Genomic DNA, 22,878 nt, shown 5'->3' on the forward strand with positions numbered 1-22,878 from the left:
GCATGCTGACAATAAACACATTTTGTGAGCGAAAGTTAATTGAATGCATCTTGCAATCTACTGTGCAGAGAGCTAAACAAGTCTGTCTTGCCACCATATTGCGTTTTGCGCTGAGAATATTAAATATAACAGGAGAGAAGAGAGAGTAGATTCAACTAAATATAGCTTAAAAAAAAAACCTTTTCCTTTAAACATGTACAGTATTTGATATAAATCCAGGTGTTCTTGTGAAAACCAGTAAAAACCAGATTATACAGTGAAAAGAGCTGCTCCACACGCTAAAACAAGCAATAAAGTTTAGATTAGGACTTTGGCCTCTCTTCTCATCCCCCTTTCTGAAACCAGCGGCTCCACAAATAATGACTGGCAGCTGAAATGGGACTTTGTGACTTTAAGATGTGACTCGGGGAGATGTGCTCCATCTATTGTTGATGAGACAAAAGCGCGAGTCAGATTCATATAAGGGTGGCGGGGAATAACTTCTCATATCCCCATATCAGTCACAAAGCCGTCCAGCTAAACTCCAATATCCCCGCTCTTCTTTCTGGACATGGGTGAGTGCACAGAATTTCTAATACCTCTTATCTCTTATTAATGGAATTTGAAGACTGTGGATTTTCATAACTTGCAAATGTTGCCTTTTAATGTGTCTTTGGACGCCGTTGACCTTTTTGCACTGTGGGCAAAGCTTGCTTGCTCTTTTTTTTTCCTAGCCTTTCTTTCTCTTTTTTCTTTTAGGTACATGTACATTTTATTTATTGCTAAAATATTCTGGATGACTTTTTAAGCTCTGTAACCAAAGATGATTTCACAGTTAATGGAAAATGTTTTTTTACTGCAGATGCATCTCATCCAGTTCAGATCTATGGTTTGGCATTATTCTAAGACAAATCAGAAAGGACTGGTGGGGATTTGGTGTTATGTGAGTGAGAGAAGTCAGGCACTTACATAACCTAACAAACACCTTGTGTGCTTATCTTTGCATAATCATTGTTTTTATAAACTTTTGCATATTCACTGCAACTCATGTAGATGCAGTCAAAAGAAATCTTGTGAGGTACCGGTCACATTCATCAAGCCACAACAACAACAGCATATTTCCTCTGCAGTAGATTGTTATTATCTATAGAGTCTATCCCTCTTCCTCCTGTTAGAGTTTATCATTTAGTAGAACTTTAATGTACCCCAAGATCCTTCTCCCGCAAAATAAAATGACACAGATTCTTCAGAAATCTTTCAGGGATGATTTTAAAAGTCTTCTGAGAGTTGAGGATCTATAAGGTTTCATGTGCAGTTGTTGCCATTTTGAATGTTGTTGTTATTGCAAAGACGTTTGAATTACAACCCCACCCCATTTTCTGCCCGTTTTCCTTTGACCCACTCTCGGATCACTTGAGTCGGGCCCCTGCCCACACTGACACCCAGTGCCAGCCTCAGCCAGCTGCGCATAGCCAGAGTAGTCACTCTGCCAGCGATACTTAAACATTCCTGATGACCCCTTCTGCCATCACTCACTACACTGTTTCTCATGATGGCCATTGTTTGTTTGACATCACTGCTCTTTGTCCATCTCCGATCTCTCCAAACACAAAGAACATTGTTTCCGCCAACCACAAAGAGAAGTACTTTCTTTCTTCGGGCTCTCAGTGAATCCAGGGTCTCACCACCGTCCCTGAATGGCCTTGGTGACGCCCGTGACCGTCGCTGAAAGAGGGGCCGGACCAGATTTACTTAGGACTAAGCTGTGAGGTGTTGTCCAGTCACATACGTATGAAATCAGCGCAGAAGCGTAGCAATATTGTACAGTAGGGTAACCTTGTACATAACTGCTTGGTTTGAGGGATCTCTTCTCGTTGCGGAGTACGGCATCACGGGCAGCAAATGTTTCCGGTCAAACAACACTGGCTTTGCAAAGCCTTAGGTGCTTTTCTCTATGCAATTTCTGGCAATGCATTGATTATTAACCCTTTGGATATTTGATAAACGCTTCAGCAAGGCAGCTTAAACTGGAAGACGTGTTGAAGATTGGTTGATTGCTTTGTTGCGGGACGCTGGCTTGAACTCTTGCTTGTTTTTGCTGTCTAATTCTGTTTTTCTTGTTTTTTGTTGCTCTTTGGGGGTTTTTGACTCATGTTCATGGATTTGCAGTCAGAGCGAGACCTTTCTCATAGCTCCCCATCGGGGTGAAAGAGCCCCCCTCCTGCAGGGACCTTGATGTGTTGTGTGGTTGTATGTGCGGTGTGTGCCGCCTGTGTGCTGATATATTATGCCCCCTCAGGTTGTTATGATTGCTGTATCCGCTGCATTGGGGCAGTGCCCTACCCATCCCTGGTGGCCACCTTGCTGTGCTACGCCGGCACTGCCTTGTTTTGTGGCTGTGGGTACGAGGCGTTGGCCCAGACGGAGGTGCTCGTCAAGACTCACTTTGCCCGTGAACCTAAGGACTATGAGGTCATGGCATCTTTGTGAGTTATGCTTGAATGCGTTCATTTATGTTCTCACATGTTGCTTGATTTTTATTTTATTTATTTTTTATATTTGTATATGCTCAAATGAATTTCTCTTACTTTTCCAGTATCAAATACTTCCAGTTCGTGATCTATGGTCTGGCATCATTTTTCTTCCTCTATGGTATCCTGTTGTTGGCTGAGGGTTTCTATGCCACAAGTGCAGTCAAGCAAACATTTGGGGAGTTCAGGAGCACCCAGTGTGGCCGCTGCCTCAGCCTGACGGTGAGTTGGGGTGTGTATGTGTTTGGGGAGGGGGTATGACGTCAGCTTATTGTTGACACACTGAATACCGATTTGTGTTAAGGAAACCATATTTGTTTCAGTTTCCAACTCTGAACCATTAATTATTGCTGATAACAGAAAACACATTTTTCAAGCTGACACCTGAAGGCTACTGATCTGTAACACTCTTGTTTCAACAGTTTGTAATAGTCACGTACATCTTGGCCTTCATCTGGCTGGCGGTGTTTGCTTTCTCTGCTATACCGGTTTTCTTTCTCTTCAACATGGAGCACACCTGTCACACCATCAACATCCAGGCTGAATCCTCTCCCGTTAGTCTGCAAAACTGGATCTGCATAGATGCAAGGCAGTTCGGTGGGTTGCTTTACAATGAATGACTGCACGTCCCTCAGATGAGCATGTTAATGTCTCCCAGGGAGCAGAGGGATTAATCTGTGAGGCCTGGCCATGTGACTGATAGTTGAATCTGCTGTGAGAGATTGAGATAATTCTTCATTGCTATGTTTCTGATGTGTTGCATGTAAAGCAGAATCTCTATGCATCACAGGCCTGTCATGATTAAGCGTTACCAGGAGATCTCTCTCTTACGTCATGATTTCACCTCAGGTCTGCTTCCTTGGGATGTGATGCCGGGAAAGTCCTGTGGAATGACCTTGGCAGCTATTTGCAAAACCAGTGAGGTGAGCTATTGTTTGGGAATTAGTTTTTATATTTGTTTGAGCCTTTTTAGTTAAAAGAAGATGATAACACAGAATGGTAAATTATTTTTTTGTATTATTAACTGAACCAATAAATAATTTCCTTTTGCTTACAGTTCCACAGCACCTATGACTTGTACATAGCAACATTTGCAGGGGCAGGAGTCAATCTGTTGGCACTGGTAAGGTTCCCTTTTATTACTGTATGGTTTTATTTGGAGTCGGGTGTTGTTCACCATTGAGAACTCACCTTATTTGTAATGGATTATTCTCTCAGTATCCTTATTTTAATAAATTAGAATGCCATTTTCCAGCGAATGTTAGTTAAACTTAGGCAGAGACAAAAGCTCCTGTCATCTTAAATAAAATAAAAAAATGTGATTATTTTTATTCAGGGTTGAAAGTTTTTTTTTTTTTCAGGATTTTTCCATGTTTTCTTTTGCTGGTCGGAAGAAAGAGTTTCTTCTATTTTCTTCCAGAAGAAATTTGGAAAGTCAAATTTACTGAAAAGTTTTGTTTTATTTTGGTGAATGTTTTGCTTTAAGCAGGCTCAGATCCATTAAAGTAGGTTTGGGAGCAGGAATAGCAGAAGAAAAATAAAAGAAAAAGCCAGCTGGTGCAGTAAACAGATGTGACCAATAGTTATTCCTTAATCTAGATTTGTATTACATACATTTAATAAATTTGATAAATTCTTAAATAATCTGTTTCACTATGTGTATTCTCATAAAGATTTCTCCTTATGTAGTCTAGTGGATATAATGAGTTGACTTTTCAATGAAACTATCCCAGTTCTCCAAAATATGATGTATTACCAGGACTTTCCTCCAGTCTCTTCTGCAAGAACTGGAGAAAACAGAAGAACTGGAAAAAAAAAACTTTACTCCACTAGTCAGGAAGAAACCTGTTTCTTCAGAAAGAAACTCAGTCCTGTGTTTATTGCTAATGATGCCTTGTTTCTTGCCAACACAGGTTCATAAAACCTCTACACTCATTTACATGCTTGCAATGCAGAATAATCAACACACAAACATTGTAGTTTTTGGTCTGCACCAGTATCTGCTAAAGCAGAACTTGATCTCTGTAACCAGTTTACTAACATGCAGAAGAAGTAAGCTAAGCTGTAGGGCAGCATAAATCATTTGAAATGCTGTAACATTCATGCTTTTACCTATCTTTATTTTTATGAGATTGATGATCTGTTTGCTACACACATACGACTTACTTTGTTTTACCAGGGAAGCTGTGTACCACCATGATACTGATATAGACTTCTATAAATGTAAATGAAAGGTTGGATCTTTCTTCCAACTAATCAGGAATAAGATTTAGGAGGAAACCAGTAACTCCTGTCTTTAAAACCCCAGCAGTTAACCAATTTGTCCCCCAGAAGTTAACTAGTTTTCATGTTGGAATTTTTAGAGTTTGACAGAATGTGCACTTATAAAAAAAATACTTGATTTTTGCTATTAAATAGAGATATTAATTATACACTGTCCCCTTAATTCCAGTCAGTGCATTACTTGCCCATATAATTTGATTTGTATGTTAATATAATTCATATAAATCTCTAATGATATAAAGAAGACCAAATCTAAGTTTTTACAAATAAGATAAAGGTTTTATCTCAGCCCTAGATGTTTTCTAAAATCTCAGTTTGTTTGAAAACTATTCCAGTTCATGTTTGATTAGTTCAGGTATTTAAGATCTTGAACTAGAGTTAATGGATATTATGGAAAAGATTTGCACCTTTTACTGACAATTTTGCATGAGTGAAGCCACACTTTTGCAGAGTGTGTAACGTTGTTGATTAAATATTCTGATTGATTGAGGAAAATGTGATTTATAACTTTTTTGCATATTTATACAATACAATGAACTGTAATTATTTCTAAGGCTGCACCATTTTTTTTACTATTTCTATAAACCTTCATGTAGTTAACATCAGCATACCTAAGGACTACAGCTGGAAGTTAGCATAGCTTGCCATAACCTGATACAATGCATCTTTCTGTTAGAATAAAATAAATTTTTACATATTCCCTGTGAAATTAAAATAATATTGTCCTCAGTGCAAGCTCATTACATATTGAAATATGCTCATTTGATGCCGATAGCTGATGTTAATTTCAGCAGCTAACTGTTAGTATGCAATAAAAGTATCACTGACTTTACTGGAGAATTTTATTGTATTATACAGATCATCAAGTTTAAATGTATATAAATAAATATAAAAAGTGAATGTATCTCAGACCTGGTTCAGTATAAAAGAGTCATTTACTTTGCAGCAACAAGGCTGTGGGTTTTCTGCATACAGTCAGCATGTTCTCCACATTCATGTGTTAATCAGGTACTCATGCTTCCTCCTGCAGAAAGTTCATTAACTACCTTGTTCTTTGCCACTGGGAGATTTTTAAAGCAGGAGTTGTTTTTAATATGACTTAGCTTGACTATGTCCTTAGCTCTGTAGCTAGCGGTAAGTCAGTGAAAAAATTATCCAGTTTTCCTTTTCCTTTAGCAGACTATCTAAAATAAAACAAAATAAAAACTATTAAACCTGACTATTCCTGCAGGCTAGTGGTGCTTCTAGACCAAATTTACTAGTGGGGTTAAGGTGGGTCCAGTTTTTATTTTTTCCATGGCGACACAGAACAAACGGATGAAAAAAACAAAACACGGTGATAGCTTATCGTTTAAAATATCATGGGAGCCACCGAACCAAATATCCATTTGCAGTCCTGCAGCTGCATGTTGCAGCTCCTGATCTAGTAGATAGAAACATATCCCATCATATCTTTCAATATGGCTGAAGCTAATGCGCAATACTTTAATATTTTGATTATTATTAGTGAATTCAATTCCAATTCTTCAGAGCCACTGGTCTCTGGTGGCCTCAGCATTGAACCATCCATGCTGCAGAAATCAGCAAAGATACCCAGATCAGTTTCCCAAATCATGGGTAGAAATCATTGATGTATTCTGGTTTTTTTTTTTACCACCTGTAACCAAAGGCTGCAGTTAATGTTTTTATCAAGTTCTTTCAGTTTCTCGTCAGTGAATGGCAAACATACCACCAGTATAAAATATTAACACACCCTCCCTTCCCTTGCCTGTCCTTTTTTGCAGATTCTGTATCTGGTGCCCACCACCTACAACTACGCAGTCTTGCGGTTCCTTGGCAGAAAAGGAATTCGCTAAGTGCTGCACAGTTCACTTTGAGATGCCTGTGTGACTCCACATTTCATCTCCACCCCCTTGAAGCAGAATCTTTCAAACCTGGATTCTCTGCCATCCTTTTTTTTTTCAGATAACAGACAAACATTTTTCTTCTCTGTTATATTTGAACAACAGGCAGAGAGATGAAGATAATTCACCCGCAGTAATGAGCCCCAACCTGCTCCACAAGTCATCCTCTCAGATGATTCCCAATGCTTTGTTGTTCATTTTCTCTCTTTTAAATCACTCTGTGAGGCTTTGCTGGAGCTGATTGTGATGTAGGAGGTTTCATGAATAATTAAGAGCAATGACAGCTTTGCTTTGCAATTCATAACTGTGTTCGTCCTTCTCAGTGTTTACTGGTGCAGATATTGGTTTTGAATATGATTTTTTTTTTGCTGCTGCTGCTGCTGCTGCTGCTGCCTTATTATCCGCACCTCGCCAGGAGCATCATGAGTCTAAAGCTAGCAAAGCTGAATGTAAGTTTATCTTGGAACTTGTCACTTCTGAATAAATCAGCTGTGCATTTCTTTCTCTTTCTGTTAAACATGAGAGACAGTCTTCATGTCTACTTAAATAAGAAAAAGAGAAGTCTGTATTTAAATAACTGTGCAGCGGCTGACAAATGTTGCATGTGCTTATTTGTAATTAAAGCTAATTGAACGATTTGATCTAAGGGACTTAATTGTAATTTGATTTTAATCATATACTGTAAGTGGCAATAAAATAATTTTTGCTGAACGTGGAGCATTTCATTCAAACATTTGTGGTAATTAGCACTGACAGTGTTTTTAATTACACCATTTTTAAACATCATATAAACCAAATCTTTCTTTGAAGTGGGAAAAAAAAACATAAATCAGAAAAGCAACGTTCAGAGCAGGAGCTTATAATTGGAAGATATTTTGTAGGGTACATTATTCACCGTAACCTGTGAGACATACAGTGTTTGTCCCCAGCTGAATTCAAATATTAAGCACCCTAGAAAAGCAGTCATTACAGTGGATCACTTTGTCATGCAGGAAGATACGGCTATTCAGGTCTCCAATCGCCTTTTCACAAACGCCACACTGCAAAACACAAATATATTATTAGAATTAACCATTAAGAGTCACAATTTTCTGCACAGTGTTTGAATACAGTATTAGTATCAGGTGTTCTTTTTCACATTTTGTCACAATCTTAATGTAATTATTTAGGATCTTATGTGTCAGACCCACACAAAGTAGTGCAGATTTCATCTTCTTTCATTTGATACCATTAGTTAGGATCCAGTCCCTTCAAGGCACGGAAGGCAAGTTTATTTCTATAGAATATTCAGAGGCAAAAATCAAGTTGCTATAAATGAGAAGCAGAATAAAGTACATTGTAATGGTATAAAGGCAACAAATATGAGAGAATACTGTTTGATAATTAAAATGAAATAAAAAATATTAAATTACTGATGAAGCAATGACAGAAAAGTTAAACAACAAACTTAACTAATTATGTTTATATATATCACAGTCAAAAGTCACTCTGAACAAATATGTTTTTAATCTTGATTTAAAGCATTCAGAGTTTCAGAGCTTTTGCAGTTATCTGGGAGTTTATTCCACATTAGTGGAGCATAACAACTAAAAGCTGATTTTCCATGTTTGGTTCTGGTTTCTCCAGATCAGATTAGATCCAAAAGACTTGGTGTCCATTTTATGAAGCAGGTTTAACAAATTTAGATTCAAATCCACAACTCTAAATTGATCTGAACTCTGAGTTTGGTGTCACAACGGCTGCCATCAATCCGTTCAATCAATTTTAACTAGGTCCACTCAGAGTTAAGTGTGTGCACAGCAAGTATGAAAAGTCATTATCAGTGGAGCACAGGTTCGACGAGTCACCATGACAACAGGCAACAGGACATGCCTATTTCACCCCAATGGAACCAGAGATTTTAATGCAGCAATGTAAAAAAATAAAATAAAAAAGGAGAATGTATTGAAACCAAGCTAAACCTACGCAGGAGAGGAAGATAGTTGCTCCAAGTGCTGCGTAAGTTTATATTAAAGGAATAGTACACCCAAAACATGATTAGCCTTCATTTTCTACTCACCCCCATGCTGAACAAAACTCTGGAGTACTTTTTTGATATCTCAAATGCATCTGGAGATCTGGGAGGCTTCTTGCTGTCTGCTGACATTCAAATAATGGAGGTCTATGGTGACCGAGACAGAAAGGTCCACAAAAGTCCACAAAAACGTGTCAATATTCCTCCATACTGCTCGTCCAATGTAATCCAAGTGTCCTGAGTGGGTAGCATCCAGAATTTACTCGAAACGAAGTCATTTAGAACGTTTTAGAGCCTAAACAGTAGTGTATAGGATTTCCTAATAGCGCCCCCATGCGCGCTCACGATTCTACGGAAGCCGGCAGACCAAACCAGAAGAAAGTGCGCATTCAGCGTCTGCTCTGCCGATAATGCAAGCGTAGAAGAAGAAATGTGCTGTTTACCTGTGCAAAGAAAGAAACAACGAAAGAAAAATGTCTGAGGACTTCAGTGTTGAGGAAGAGCATGAGTTCTTTGCCGAGCTGAATGCGCTGGTTTGGTCTGCCGACTTCCGTAGAATCGTGAGCGCGCATGGGGGCGCTATTAGGAAATCCTATACACTACTGTTTAGGCTCTAAAACGTTCTAAATGACTTCGTTTCGAGTAAATTATGGACGCTACCCACTCAGGACACTTGGATTACATTGGACGAGCAGTATGGAGGAATATTGACACGTTTTTGTGGACTTTTGTGGACCTTTCTGTCTCGGGCGCCATAGACCTCCATTATTTGAATGTCAGCAGACAGCAAGAAGCCTCCCAGATCTCCAGATGCATTTGAGATATCAAAAAAGTACTCCAGAGTTTTGTTCAGCATGGGGGTGAGTAGAAAATGAAGGCTAATCATGTTTTGGGTGTACTATTCCTTTAAGTGAGTTATGGAAGGCATTATTTATTAAAAGCACTCCTCTCTGTTTTTCCATTTGTAGATCACTAACATAAGATTCTTCCTGATCAAAATCACAGTCCTAGATCAAGCTATTATAATATATTTTCTAAATTACATTTTTGTTGCAGAAACTGAATTTTAGAAAGTAAAAAAAAACAACATTTTTCTAGTAAGAACTAAGTTTTATATATCTAGAAATGCTTACATAGATTAAATGGCCGTTCTGACATTTATCAGCTTGACTGAAAATGTATTTGTGATATCTGAAAAAAAAAATCATAATTAAAATAATACTGACCAGTATAATTGTGATGATATAATGCTGACCAGTAATATTAGGAATATGGAGATCTGAAATTAATTTCTAGACATCCAGAATGCTTACTCTAGATGTGGAGAATGTCATTTTGTTTGATAATTTGGAAAAAGAGAAAAGTTTTTTTTTCAGATATCAGGAATACATATTCAGTAAAACTAGTACATATCAAAATGGCTTGCCATACCCTGTTATGACTGCGATAATATTATGGGATTATTTCTTGACTGGTAGCAGATCAATATATATATTTAGGTGAAATCTTCTGGCAGCAGGTGAAAATTAAGTCTAAAAACGTTCTAATATATAAAACCTGTGGATCATCTCATGCATTCCTCCTGATGTTGATTCAGTCTTCAGCAGAGACAGAGGAAACTCCAAGTTTACTGAAGAAAACCTGCTACTGACCAGGTTAGCTCTGGAAAATTTTTTACTATGACTGAAACAAAGGTTGAATAAATCACTTTGTGAACCAGAAAAGTCAGTTTCCCTGTTTTCAAGTTTAGAAAACTTAAGATTTTTGGTAAACCTGCTTCAGTAAACGGAAAACCTCGGATCTCTGGCGTTTGATTCACTGACAGCTAATCTCAGATATATTTTGGAGCTAAGCTATTTAGTGATTTCTAGCCTAACATGTATATTTTAAAGTCTATTCTCTACAGGGAGCCAGAGGATTTAGAACTGGCCTGATGTTCTCCAATTTCTTAGTTCAGGTTAGGATGCAGGCAGCAGCGTTCTGGATCTGCTGCAGCTGTCTTATCCACTTTTTAGGCAGACCTGTGAGAACACCGCTGCAGGGATCAATTCTACTAAAGATGAACAGGTAAGATTTAAACCAGTCCACTGCTGGACCAGAGAGGCCGAGTCAATTTTCCAGGCGCTCTAATGAAATGTAGTGAAAAACAATGTCAGATGCTGCACTAAGGCCCAACAATACTTTAGTAAGATCACCAGTTTAAGGGCTCTGATCAGTGAATTTGAAGATGAACCAAAGAGCCTACAAGGACTTGAAAGCAGCATGGTGATTAAAAACTAATCTTAATAACGAAAAAATCTCTACTGTTATAAGCTTCTGTTCTGGACCAGAACACAGACGGACACTCAGAAGCAGCAAGGTAAGTCTTTGCAGGATTTAATGAGATATAGAGGCAGAGGAACAACAAACAGGCACCGAGACATGAAGATGAACTGAGGGCCCAATGAATCCTGGCAGATGACTGAGACCTTAAGTAGAGGTGAAAACAGGCGCAAACGACAGAACAAATGAGGAAACACAGGTGCAGAGAATTGACTGATTAACAGAAGGAGAAATGGTCCAACAGGGATAAATACTAGGAGAAATAAACTAAGAATGAATCCAGAAATCCAGGAATAATGACTAGAGAAAATAAAAAACAACTAAAAACAAAAAGAAGAAGCAAGAGAAATAGACTCCTAATAGCAAAAAAATAATTGATGATTTACACAAACACAGTAACCCAACAGTCTTCGTTTAGAATAAATTGCTACTAGAGGGGTTATGGAAAGCCAAAAGTGCCACATTTTCAATAATCCTTTAGTAATAAGTGGAAATATTTCTATTTGTAAATGTTAAAATCAAACAGGAAAGTCAGTCATGACAATTTGGATTTGTAATGTTGATCGATTACTCTATCGATCTATTGATAGATCGATCGACCCGGCTGTCCGTCGACTGGTTGATTGATTGATTGATTGATTGATCGATAGATCTTGTCCCAGGCCCAGCTGAGGCTGTCCGCTGGTCTGAAACCGAACCTTATTACAGGTTTAATGCAAAAATATAATGTCAAATTCTTAAAGTAAAATTTTGAGTGAACTAACATAAAAAGTAAATCAAAAGACTAACTACAATAAAAAAATTAAAAAAACAAATCTGCAGACTGCCACAGGGAGGTCAGAGTGGGGAACATAAGCAAAGTCACAGGCAGCACAAACAAGGATTGAAATTGACAAAGTAAACGAGGGATCAATTAGAGAGCAATGAGATGACAGGGGTTTATATACTGGGTCAGGAGAAATTGCAAAAAGAAACAATAAAGAGACAAGCTAATCAGATGGAAGTGGGAGCAGCTGTGGGAGGGCAACTGAAGGAAGGCGACTAATTAAAAAGAGCAGAAGCACAGGTACAAGAAACCCATGGGATGTGTCTAGAATAATGTGTATAACCCACAGCTGACATTACAAGCACTCGATTCGCTCTCCCACAATCCAACGCCCAGGGGGTGCTCTGAGAAACATGCACAAGAAATGGGAAATCACTCAAAAAAAGATAAATAAATAAAGATAAATACTATAAATACTAGAACACCATAAGTAACTTTAATGATGTCTTTGCTTTGTAAAGGCTTTTGTTGACTATAAAGGGTGCTTAATTACTGCAGAGCTTGTTGTGTGGTGTGATGGAGCAAAGATACACCCTTTGTAAAACAAGATCCAGTGAAATATATTAGAAAAGAATTAGAACTCAATGCAATGAAAATAACACGATGAGCACAGAGAAATGAGCTGCTATGCCCCCAAAAAATTAGGAATTGTTGAAAAATGGAGGACTAATAAACCACAACGTAATGCCTCAGGATTATGACCAAAGGCCAGCTATGCTTTGGACTGGGAGTTAGACGTAAGTAGAGATGGTTCTGGGTCTATTCTGCACTCATCAATATGGAGTCAAGGAGGCATCATTCCACAGTCTCCAGCCTTGTTATAATTACCCATACCTCTCCTTCAGTGTCCAGCAGTTTCCATAGAAACAGAGTACATGTGTGATAGAGGGTATTCTGGTTTGATTACCAATGAATATTAAATCACGCTGAATGCACCATTGTAAAACATGGTGGTGGCAGTATCATGTTGTGGTAATGCTGTAGGGAATTACCTGAGGTAGTCATGGAATCTGAACCGGGTTTAGACTGCTTTGATCCAGTTGAACTTCCTGAATTAGCAAAATTATTGTCCTCATCTAAGCCTTCAACTTGTATGTTAGATCCAGTTCCAACCAGGTTATTTAAGGAGGTATTCCCTTTGATCTCCTCCTCCATTTTAGATGTGATTAATCTATCTCTGTTACAGGGATATGTACCTAAAGCTTTTAAGGTTGCTGTAATTAAACCTCTGCTTAAGAAACCGTCTCTTGACCCAGATGACTTGGTTAATTATAGACCTATATCCAATCTTCCTTTCTTATCCAAAATTCTTGAGAAAGTAGTTGCCAAACAAGTTTGCGATCACTTACACCATAATGAACTTTTTGAAGAGTTTCAGTCTGGCTTTAGAGCTCATCATAGCACTGAAACAGCTCTGGTTAAAGTCTCTAATGATATTCTCATGGCCTCAGATAATGGACTTGTATCTGTGCTCGTCCTGTTAGATCTTAGTGCTGCATTTGATACAGTTGACCATAATATTCTTTTAGAAAGACTTGAATATTTTGTTGGAATTAAAGGAACAGCACTAGACTGGTTTAAATCTTATCTATCTGATCGAATTCAGTTTGTTCATGTTAATGACAAATCTTCCACATGCTCACAGGTTACCTGTGGAGTACCACAGGGATCAGTGCTAGGACCAATTCTCTTTACTTTATACATGCTCCCAATTGGTAGAGTTATTAGACAGCATGGGATTAATTTCCACTGTTATGCTGATGATACCCAGCTATATCTGTCTATAAATCCAGATGAAGCTAACCCATTACATAGATTACAGGCATGTCTTGAAGACATAAAAACCTGGATGACTCTTAACTTTCTGCTTCTGAATGCAGACAAAACAGAAGTTATAGTCTTTGGACCAGAGTCTCTGAAAAAGAAGCTGATTAGCCAGTCACTTCATTTGGATGGGATTAAACTGATTTCAGATAATAAAGTAAAAAATCTTGGTGTTATTTTTGATCAGGACCTGTCATTTAAATCCCATATCAAAGAGGTTTCTAGAATATCCTTCTTTCATCTGAGGAACATTGCAAAAATTAGAAATCTCCTGTCCAGGGGTGATGCTGAGAAACTAGTCCATGCATTTGTTACTTCAAGGCTGGACTATTGTAATTCTTTACTATCAGAAAGTCCACAAACTGTAGTTAAAAGCCTTCAGCTGATCCAAAATGCTGCAGCCAGAGTTCTAATGAAAATGAAAAAGAGAGATCATATCTCGCCTATCCTGGCTTCTCTTCATTGGCTTCCTGTTAAATCAAGAATAGAATTTAAAATCCTCCTTCTCACATATAAAGCCTTAAATGGCCAAGCTCCATCTTATATCAGAGATCCTATTGTTCCTTATGTTCCTAACAGAGCACTTCGCTCTCAATCTGCAGGTTTACTAGTGGTTCCTAGAATTTCTATAAGTAGAATGGGAGGCAGATCTTTTAGTCATCAGGCTCCTCTCCTGTGGAACCAACTACCAGTTTTAGTCCGTGAGGCAGACACCCTGTCTACTTTTAAGGCTAGGCTTAAAGCTTTCCTTTTTGATAAAGCTTATAGTTAGAGTGGCTCAGGTTATCCTGAGCTATCTCTATAGTTATGCTGCTATAGGCTTAGACTTTTGGAGGACATAGGGACCCCCATTTCATCATTCTGCTTCATTCTCTCTCTGTTCTCCTATTCTGCAGAATCTGTTAGTTCAATCTCTAACCATCTGCTCTCTCTGCTTTTCCTCAGAGTAGCTTTGCCTTGTCTGTTCCTGTTTGGCTGTGACGTCATCCTGGAAAGAAACATCAGCTGTGCTGCTTCCATCAACACCCTTGTTTATAGATGTTGGAGATCGGCCTGTTTTCCAGTGTAGTCCTGTTTCTCTGACCGTGACTGAGTGGATGTGCTCTCTTCGTCCTCTGGAATGGGAGCTGGCTCGGAGCTCGTCTGCCTGGCTGTGTGTTTCCTGGACGGGGCCGCCTTTTACAGCTGCTTTTTGTGTCTCTGCTTCCGTCTCCTTGAACCCCAGTCGGCCTCGGCAGATGGCCGCTCACACTGAGCCTGGTTCTGCTGGAGGTTTCTTCCTGTTAAAAGGGAGTTTTTCCTCTCCACTGTCGCTACAAGCATGCTTAGTGTGAGGGATTGTATTTGAGTCAATGAGTCAATGCAATCAACTGGTTTTCCTTAGACAGAAAACTTTGTATCAATTTGACTGTATGATCTGGTTGAACTGTAAAGTGCCTTGAGATGACATGTGTTGTGAATTTGGCGCTATATAAATAAACTGAATTGAATTGAATTGAATTAAGTCAGAGCCAGTGGCCAGAGTTATATTGCATTGTCTTGAATTGTATTGAATATTTTGTCTGAAAAGTCCAGTGAAAGTCAAGACTTACTGTACACCCAATTGAGACTTTGTAAAGAGACTTAAAAAAAAAAAAAAAAAAACTCTGCTTAAAGAACCTATCTGTCTGACCTGGAGCTAATTTGTAAAAGAATAAAACTTGTTTTAGATGTTCAAAACTAGAAAAGACCCCAAAAAGCCGGCAGCTGTTTGTTATGGTTCTCCCCTTTGGACTTCTTTTTTATTTTCTTTTTGAATTTTCAATTATTTATGTCAATCTGTTTTTTGGTCATTGGTTTATTTTCTGTTTTGTGTCATTATATTTGTTTTATAGTTATATCTAAGTAGTGTTGTATTTTTTGTGTTGCTCTTTGTTTCCCCCTTGTTCCAGTCCCCTCTCAACTAGTTTCTATCCACTCCTGCTCCCGGTTAGCTAATTACCTCAGTTTTGTTCTATCTCCCCTATATACACCACCTGTGCAATTTTTGGTTTTCTGTGTATGTTTCTGTGTTGCCTTGGCATCTTCATTAAATCAGCAAAAACTCATCTCTCCCTCCTTCAATGCTACGTTTGGGTCCACAACCACATCCACCACCCTTTTGACAATTTAAGCAAAAGCTAAACATTTAGCAAGAGCTGACAATATTTAGCTCACACTGACTACTTTGTGTAGAGGTCTATCACATAAAACACAAAATTCATCAGACGTTTGGTTATAAAAAGAACAAATAGAAATAATTACAAATGATATGAATATTTCTGAAAGGCAAGGTGTTTAAAAATGGAACATTTAAATTGAAATGCAATGCAAACCTTGAGGCATTCTGGATGGCATGCCATAGGCGGATAATTAAAATAAAGCTTGATACACCCATCGATGACGTTGAGGCAGTAGGAGCAGATGGATTTTTCATCCCTGAAACAGATTTGAAAACATTACCTTTACAGTAAGACATTCACGGCCTGATCTTCAAAGATTGTGACAGATCTCTCCCCAATTATCCGCCTTGTCTATAAATTATTGCCCTCTTAAGCCTATAGGGCCATAGGTTAGCTAAGAATTGTTTGCGTGTACGTTACGATACACAAAGCGATTTGGTTTCACCCAAATGAAATGAGCAGACTGTGTGTTATACTGACAGTTACAGATTGGCCTTAAAAGAGAGGTGAGTCATTGGGGCAGCAGTGTCAACATAGATTCCAGACTCCCCTCTTCACAGACATCTCCTCAGCTCCTCTAGGGCAGCCATTCTCAACAATGGGATCCTAACCCCCCTTGGGGTCACAAGATGAATTCTGGGGGTAGCCAAATAGTTTTAGAAAAATATAAATGTGCAAAATGAATGTAACTTCTGACCAGACATTAGACAGATGGAAGGCGGCTGGTCTCAAACAGGCTTTTTATGACTTAAAACCAGCTGTCCAGCTACTCGTGGACAGCGGTGCATGTTAAATTGGGGGTTGTGGCTTGAAAATGTTGAGAGCCACTACTATAGGGGAAGCCAGAAGCATTCCTGGGCCAACTGTAAGACATAGTCCCTCCAGCTTGTCCTGGATAATTCCCTGGCCTTCCTACCAGTGGAGATATTCGAAAAAGACGTCGGAGTCACCTTCCAGCCTCTTCTCCCTCTCCTCACCCGTTCACTAAAGCCGGGCACACACTCTACGAGTTTTTGCCCGTTTTTGGGCCGAATTTCCTGTTGTGTGAGTATTTTTTGTTCCGGCCGAGTTTCAGCCTCATTGAGCGTCCTGCGTAGTGTAGTATACAGGGAGTAACGAGGGGCTATTAGCCTCTCACAACCACCTCCCAATCATGAATCGTAAGGGCGGGAGAAAATCAACGTGTGAAAGTTAGTTGGCCCTCGTGAGGTGTTTGTGGGCAAATTCTGCTGTTGAAGCAGAGCTACAAGCCGATTAACCTGAAACTCGCGCACTGCACGTGCAAAAATTGGAGTTCTTCTTCTTCCAGATTGACAAGTCCGAGCAGTGCCATCTCTCGGCACTGACTCTGATGTGGGGTTTTTGGATGTACAGTGGAAGCTAGTAGATTGCATTAGAGTATTGGGTCATCCAGCTACAGTTATTTGTCGGACACTCATTTAAAATGGCGTAACCACCATATAGTGCCCTATATAGTGATTAGGGCAGACCTTTGGACACAAAGGTTTACATTCAGAAGATCTCTATGGTCTGTAACATCGACCACAGAAAATTTTGTGAGTTTCCACGCAACTTTTAAAATTTTTAAAAAAGACATAAAACTGATGCCTCAGTTAGGTGTCAGCCTTGAAAAATAGCTTTGCACATTCTAAATATTTTCACTTGTGTATCCTCTGCCCCAAAATCTGTGCAGTTATCTGATTAAAATTCAATCCGCATATTGATGAAGACACACATGCAAACCATCTTTGAAGATCTGCTCTGCACCTGAAGACAACTTTGCACCTATTTTGATTCATGCAAACCTTCTAAAAATCAGGCCCATAATGTTAGTTATTGGTCTGACTATATTCATTATATTCCCATGGGAAATGATGACAGGGTGTTATACGAGATACTGAAAACATACCTGGGTGTTTTAGGGGCTTTGGTTGAATTTGGCTCTTCTTCGGGTTTTTGAATCCCATTGGAACTATAAAAAACAACAAAATGATCAAAATATATTACACCTTTCATTAAATTGTGAATTTATTGTTTATGAAAGCATTCTTACTCTTTGGTATCATCACGCTGCTCATACAGCTCCTCCTGATTAAGTCCTTTTGACTCTTCAGGTTCAGGAACAGATGCATTCTGAGGTACTTTCATATCCAGTGCATCTGTCAGATCAATGGCTTTAAAATCAGAAGCATCCAGAACAGCTCCATCATCTCCAGGGGGTATTGCTTTATGAACATCTTCAATGTTAAGGTCCACCTGTTCATTTTCCACTGAGGGCTCATCATGTCGTTCAACAGCAGTGCTGTTAACCGGTTGGATTTCGGCCTCAACAGCCTCCTCCGTTCTGCTTTTTAAGACTGGCTCCTCTATGGCTTCCTGATCAACTTCACACTTCACAGCTACAACAACATCCTCAGCATCAGAATGTGACTCAGACGGAGTATTGGTGCCTGGTTGCATGCTGTTATGTGGAGGTGCCTCCTCACTGGGTGTTGCATTATCAACTTTGGGGGTTGCCATCACATTCTCAACCTCAGCTTCTTTATTATCTTGTTCTTGGGGTTGTTTTTCACAACTGCCCTCCACAGGTGTTTCATTGTCAAACTGACTTAGGGACTTGCTCACAGTTTCAAACTGTATGTCGGATTCCTTGGTGGCTTGAGGAGAAATGTCTTCATCAGGTGCTGCAGAGTTCTCAGCCATCTCCTGCACTGTAAACTGAGAGACAGCAGGGAGGATTTCTCCATTTCTCTCCTGTTGCAGGGATTTCTCTGCACTACCGTCTTTAGTTAGCACAGATTCTTCCTCCCCTGCATCCCCCAAACTACGTGTATTTGCTGGCTCTGCTCTGATTAAAGCTTCCTCCTGAGGTTTTGGTATGAATAGGGGTGTAGCAGGAACCTCTTCAGTGTCTGTGACACTAGCTGGCTCCTGAAGATCACTGAAAAGCTGCTTTGCTACTATTTTAGGCTCAGTATCAGCGGTTTTTCCTTCGACTTCTGCAGGTTTATCTGCTGCATCAACATTTTCGGTTGCTGAAGGAGCTGGTTGGATTTCTTGTTCTTTATCGACATCTGCTGGGACCTTAACAGGCACCATGTTGTCTTCCATATTGGACTCGTCAGCTGGTGCTTCTACTCCCACCTCCTTTTTTTGTCCATTTGTGTTTATAACTGGCATTTGCTTTTGTGGCTCTGGCTTATTAACCAGTTTTTCTGCTGGTGATGTGGTTCTGTAACATAGCATGATAATTATTCACAGCTTTAAACTCATTATTAACAATAAAGAGGGAGTTTCTTCTATACTAACGTTGTATCTCTTGCAGTATTTCCTCTTCTTTCCTCGAGCGGTGCATCATATTTACCAGGATTGATTTCATTGTTAGTCTCAATAGGTGAACCCCTACAACAAACAGGTGAAAGACAGCTTTTCAGTTACATTCATCTGACCACATCAATACTTAATTAAACTATACGTTGGCTGAGAAACCAGCAAACCTTATAGCCTCTGTTTAGGGTAATTAGATATTTAGACAAGGCACCTAAAGAAAGGAGCTAGTTAGAAAATAGAGAAGATGAAGAGTTATTGTCTCCTCTTTCAGCATGAGACCCCAAAAATAATCATGCAACAAACAAAATATATATACTGTAAATACTTACAAATGTATGAATATATTGTGAAGTAATTATATTCATTATTAATTATTATACAACCATTTATGGGTGCTAAATGTGCAAAATTGTAGAACAATTTTTACTATGACATTTCTACATTTTAGCATATGCTTATTACCTTTAGTGCCTTTTTGGAACATTTAATGGCAAACTCTAAATATAAATGTTAACTCTATTTCAATGTTGTAGCCTATATTTATATCTAAATTTTAGATCTATATATAAATCTATGGCTTACATGTAAAAGTTAAATCTAAATACATATCTTTAAACTTAAGCCTTAAAGTTAAAACTAAAGTAAAATATATCTACATTTTTTCCCATCTATCTATCTATCTATCTATCTGTCTGTCTGTCTGTCTGTCTGTCTGTCTGTCTGTCTGTCTGTCTGTCTGTCTGTCTGTCTGTCTGTCTGTCTGTCTGTCTGTCTGTCTGTCTGTCTGTCTATCTATCTATCTATCTATCTATCTATGTATATATATATATATAGTTTTAATGTTATTACCCTGTAACAGACTGGCAACCTTTCCAGCCTTACATTTAATATTTAGATTTAGGTTTTCAAAAATATTTAAACTTTACCGCCTATTTAAAAAAAGCATGAAATGTAAACAAAGTTCACTTAAACACACTTTATATGCTTATGATTAATTTATAAATAAAGTGACTCGAAAAATATTTTTTGATAAAATGAACATCAAAATATCATTAATCTTGTATAAATCATTACCATGAAAAAAATTATATAGACACACAATTCTTGGGGCTCGATTAACCCACAGAAAAGAAAGGACTGAGAATAAACTGTTTGGAGTACAAAGATAAGATTGATATTTCATTGTTTATTTAATTTAATCATGTCCGTTTTTTTTATTTAATTTAATTTAATTTTTTTTATTTTACAATTTGATGTATTGTTTTCATTCATCAAGGCTGTTTGATTTGTTTGTTGTTGTTTTTAAATCACAGGTATTTTTGCACATTGATGTAGCATGTGGGAACCAGAAATTATTATCATTGTGATACCTCTACAGGAAATAAACTGAATACGAATCTATTTTATTATATTTAACAAACTAGGAAACAAAAATAGGAGGCTGCCAGAGTTGCAATAGGTTTATAGTAGGTGTGTGAATATTGTTTTAATGATGTTGTTTGCAGCAATAGATATTATTAGTGGAAATAGGGGGGCTCAAAATCAGATTTTGCTTAGGGCCCTGTGGAGACTTGGACTGGCCCTGTATCTATTAGGCATTCACGATTTGCTGTGTTTTGTAATGGTGGCTTGTTAGAGTGGTTATATTGTACACCTGAGAACAAAATCGAAACCAGGTAGACATTTTTTAAACTTTTTTTTTTTAAATAGTCCTTCATGAACGAAGATGCTTAAAAATAGATAGTAATAGTCTGTTAAAAAGATGCATTAAACCATTAGGTTTTCCATTTTATCTAAAAGCAATACTTTTTTTTTCTCTTACTCTCCAAATTAATAGTGCCTGCTTCCTCTTACCTGAAGATAAATCAAAAGAAAAAAAGAAAAAGGAAATGCTGCATGGTGACTTTCATAAACAACACAACGCTTAACATACTGGTGATTTCAGAAACATAATCTAGTCTCTTTACAATATATTAAACAAAAAAATAACAATCCTTTGTGTAAAGATGTGCAGAAGGTTTGCTTTCAGGGAGCAGCCCAATGTGCACGTGTACCTCATAACTAATAAACTGAGCTTTAGATGCCAGTGCTGTGTTTGTTTGCACCATAGGTCTCACAGGACGTGTTGTTGTTAAACAGGTGAGGGGGGCTGGTTAAATGAGATGACTGTCATGCATACATTCAGCAGTGATTCACCCATTAAAAAACATAGTGTGTCATAAAGTCACAGGAGCTAAAGGCAAACTTTTATAACTGTTTATATCAAAAGAAAAAATGTCTCTTTTTGTGTTTCTTTTCAACAATAAAATTAGACATGCAAACTAGTGCTACAGTATATCAGAGAATCTTGTAATTGTTATGATTGTTAATGTTATGATGATGATATCAGTAGCTATACATGCCTATTTTCTTTCTTTTTTTTTTGCACTTAAATCACAATGTGTTCTTTAGTATTTCATGTGATGTTATTTTTGTCCACTGTGAGCATTTCCTGCAGTGAGTTTCTATGCAGCTGGATTAAATGTTAAATTGGTATGAAGAATACAAGCTCAAAGCGCTTAGAATATATTAGCCAACAATTATTCCTCCTCTGATAGTCCTTAGCGATATGAATATTCAAAAATCTAATATTGTTGTGATAACATATTCACAATATGTTGTATAGCCCAAATGCAAACATTATAAATCAATATAATGAACTCTCTATGGAGCATATCAAATGGCCAACAAACTAAATTAACCATTTACATCAAATAGATATTTATTAAAACTTAAGCAACTACACACTGATCACATTTCAATTTAACAATTTTCATTAGAAATTTTCTATTGGATGTTAAGACATGAATGTTTTTTATAGAAACACTACGGAAAAGGATTAGGGTCCGTGAAAAATTTTAAAAAGTGATTTTTAAATTTAATTTCAGGATAATATAAGAAAAATCTCTGAATTCTGACTTTAATCTCAGAATTATGAACTTTTTCTCAGAATTCTGACTGAATTCTGACAGCTCACAAACATGTTAGCATCAAGCCATAACCATATCTGTTTTAGAGACTAAACTAGCTCTCTTGTTTTAATCACCTTCTGCTCTTCCATTAATGAAATAGCATCACCAGGGACCCCTCGGCCACGTAAAAAGTCGACTAATTGCGTCATTTTCCACCAATGTGTTACTGTTCCTCCCAAACAACTTACATCTTTGTCAGTGAAGCTGGAGGCTAACACATCTCTTCCTTCATGGTGACCATCTACATTAAGATCCAAAATTCTGAGAAAAAAGTCAGAATTCTGAGATTAAAGTCAGAATTCTGACTTTTTTCCCATATTAAACTGAAATAATATTTAAAAATCATGAATTTTTTTTTTCAATGGTCCTAATTCTCTTCCGTACAATACTGCACAAAACCATTGAAACTGAAAAATGAATAAAATAATCTCCCTTTCATATTTACGGAATAGTATTGCTGTCACTTGAAAAAAAAATTATTTTTTGCTAATTATATTGTATTAACGTGATAGATAGATTGATAAAAGTGATAAATAGATTGTATAAATGTTTAACTAGATCACCTCAACACATGTTGTTTTAATTTCTATCCGTAATTTAGCACAAAATGTATTTTGAAAATATTTCCCAGCCTTTTTATTAAAATAAACGCT

General features: G+C 37.8%; 2 protein-coding genes across 3 annotated transcripts in view; one reads left to right on the top strand and one right to left on the bottom strand.

The window, feature by feature from the left end:
* The first annotated feature begins 401 nt into the window (after positions 1-401).
* plp1b (proteolipid protein 1b) lies at positions 402-7,408 on the top strand. 2 transcript variants are annotated; one of them, XM_038294514.1, is made up of 7 exons: positions 402-554; positions 2,279-2,465; positions 2,576-2,732; positions 2,933-3,107; positions 3,360-3,433; positions 3,568-3,633; positions 6,578-7,408. In XM_038294514.1, exons 1-7 carry the CDS (start codon positions 551-553, stop codon positions 6,647-6,649), a joined length of 735 nt encoding a protein of 244 aa, XP_038150442.1. In that variant the 5' UTR covers positions 402-550; the 3' UTR covers positions 6,650-7,408. The 2 variants fall into 2 exon arrangements, with proteins under 2 accessions (XP_038150442.1, XP_038150440.1); XM_038294512.1 differs by lacking the exon at positions 402-554 and adding an exon at positions 1,730-1,921.
* Positions 7,073-22,878, bottom strand: part of si:dkey-125i10.3 (zinc finger protein 185) — a 28,934-nt gene continuing 13,128 nt past the window's right edge. Inside the window, exons 5-9 of the mRNA XM_038294510.1 lie at positions 19,194-19,286; positions 17,938-19,116; positions 17,794-17,856; positions 16,038-16,140; positions 7,073-7,737 (exon numbers count right to left, since the gene is read on the bottom strand). Of these exons, the coding sequence (XP_038150438.1) occupies positions 7,633-7,737; positions 16,038-16,140; positions 17,794-17,856; positions 17,938-19,116; positions 19,194-19,286 (1,543 nt within the window). The 3' untranslated portion in view covers positions 7,073-7,632. The remainder of the gene's footprint in view (positions 7,738-16,037; positions 16,141-17,793; positions 17,857-17,937; positions 19,117-19,193; positions 19,287-22,878) is intronic.

This window comes from Cyprinodon tularosa, unplaced genomic scaffold (genome assembly GCF_016077235.1).
Source record: "Cyprinodon tularosa strain WSP-4 unplaced genomic scaffold, ASM1607723v1 ctg341, whole genome shotgun sequence".
In the NCBI taxonomy this organism is placed as follows: Eukaryota; Metazoa; Chordata; class Actinopteri; order Cyprinodontiformes; family Cyprinodontidae; genus Cyprinodon; species Cyprinodon tularosa.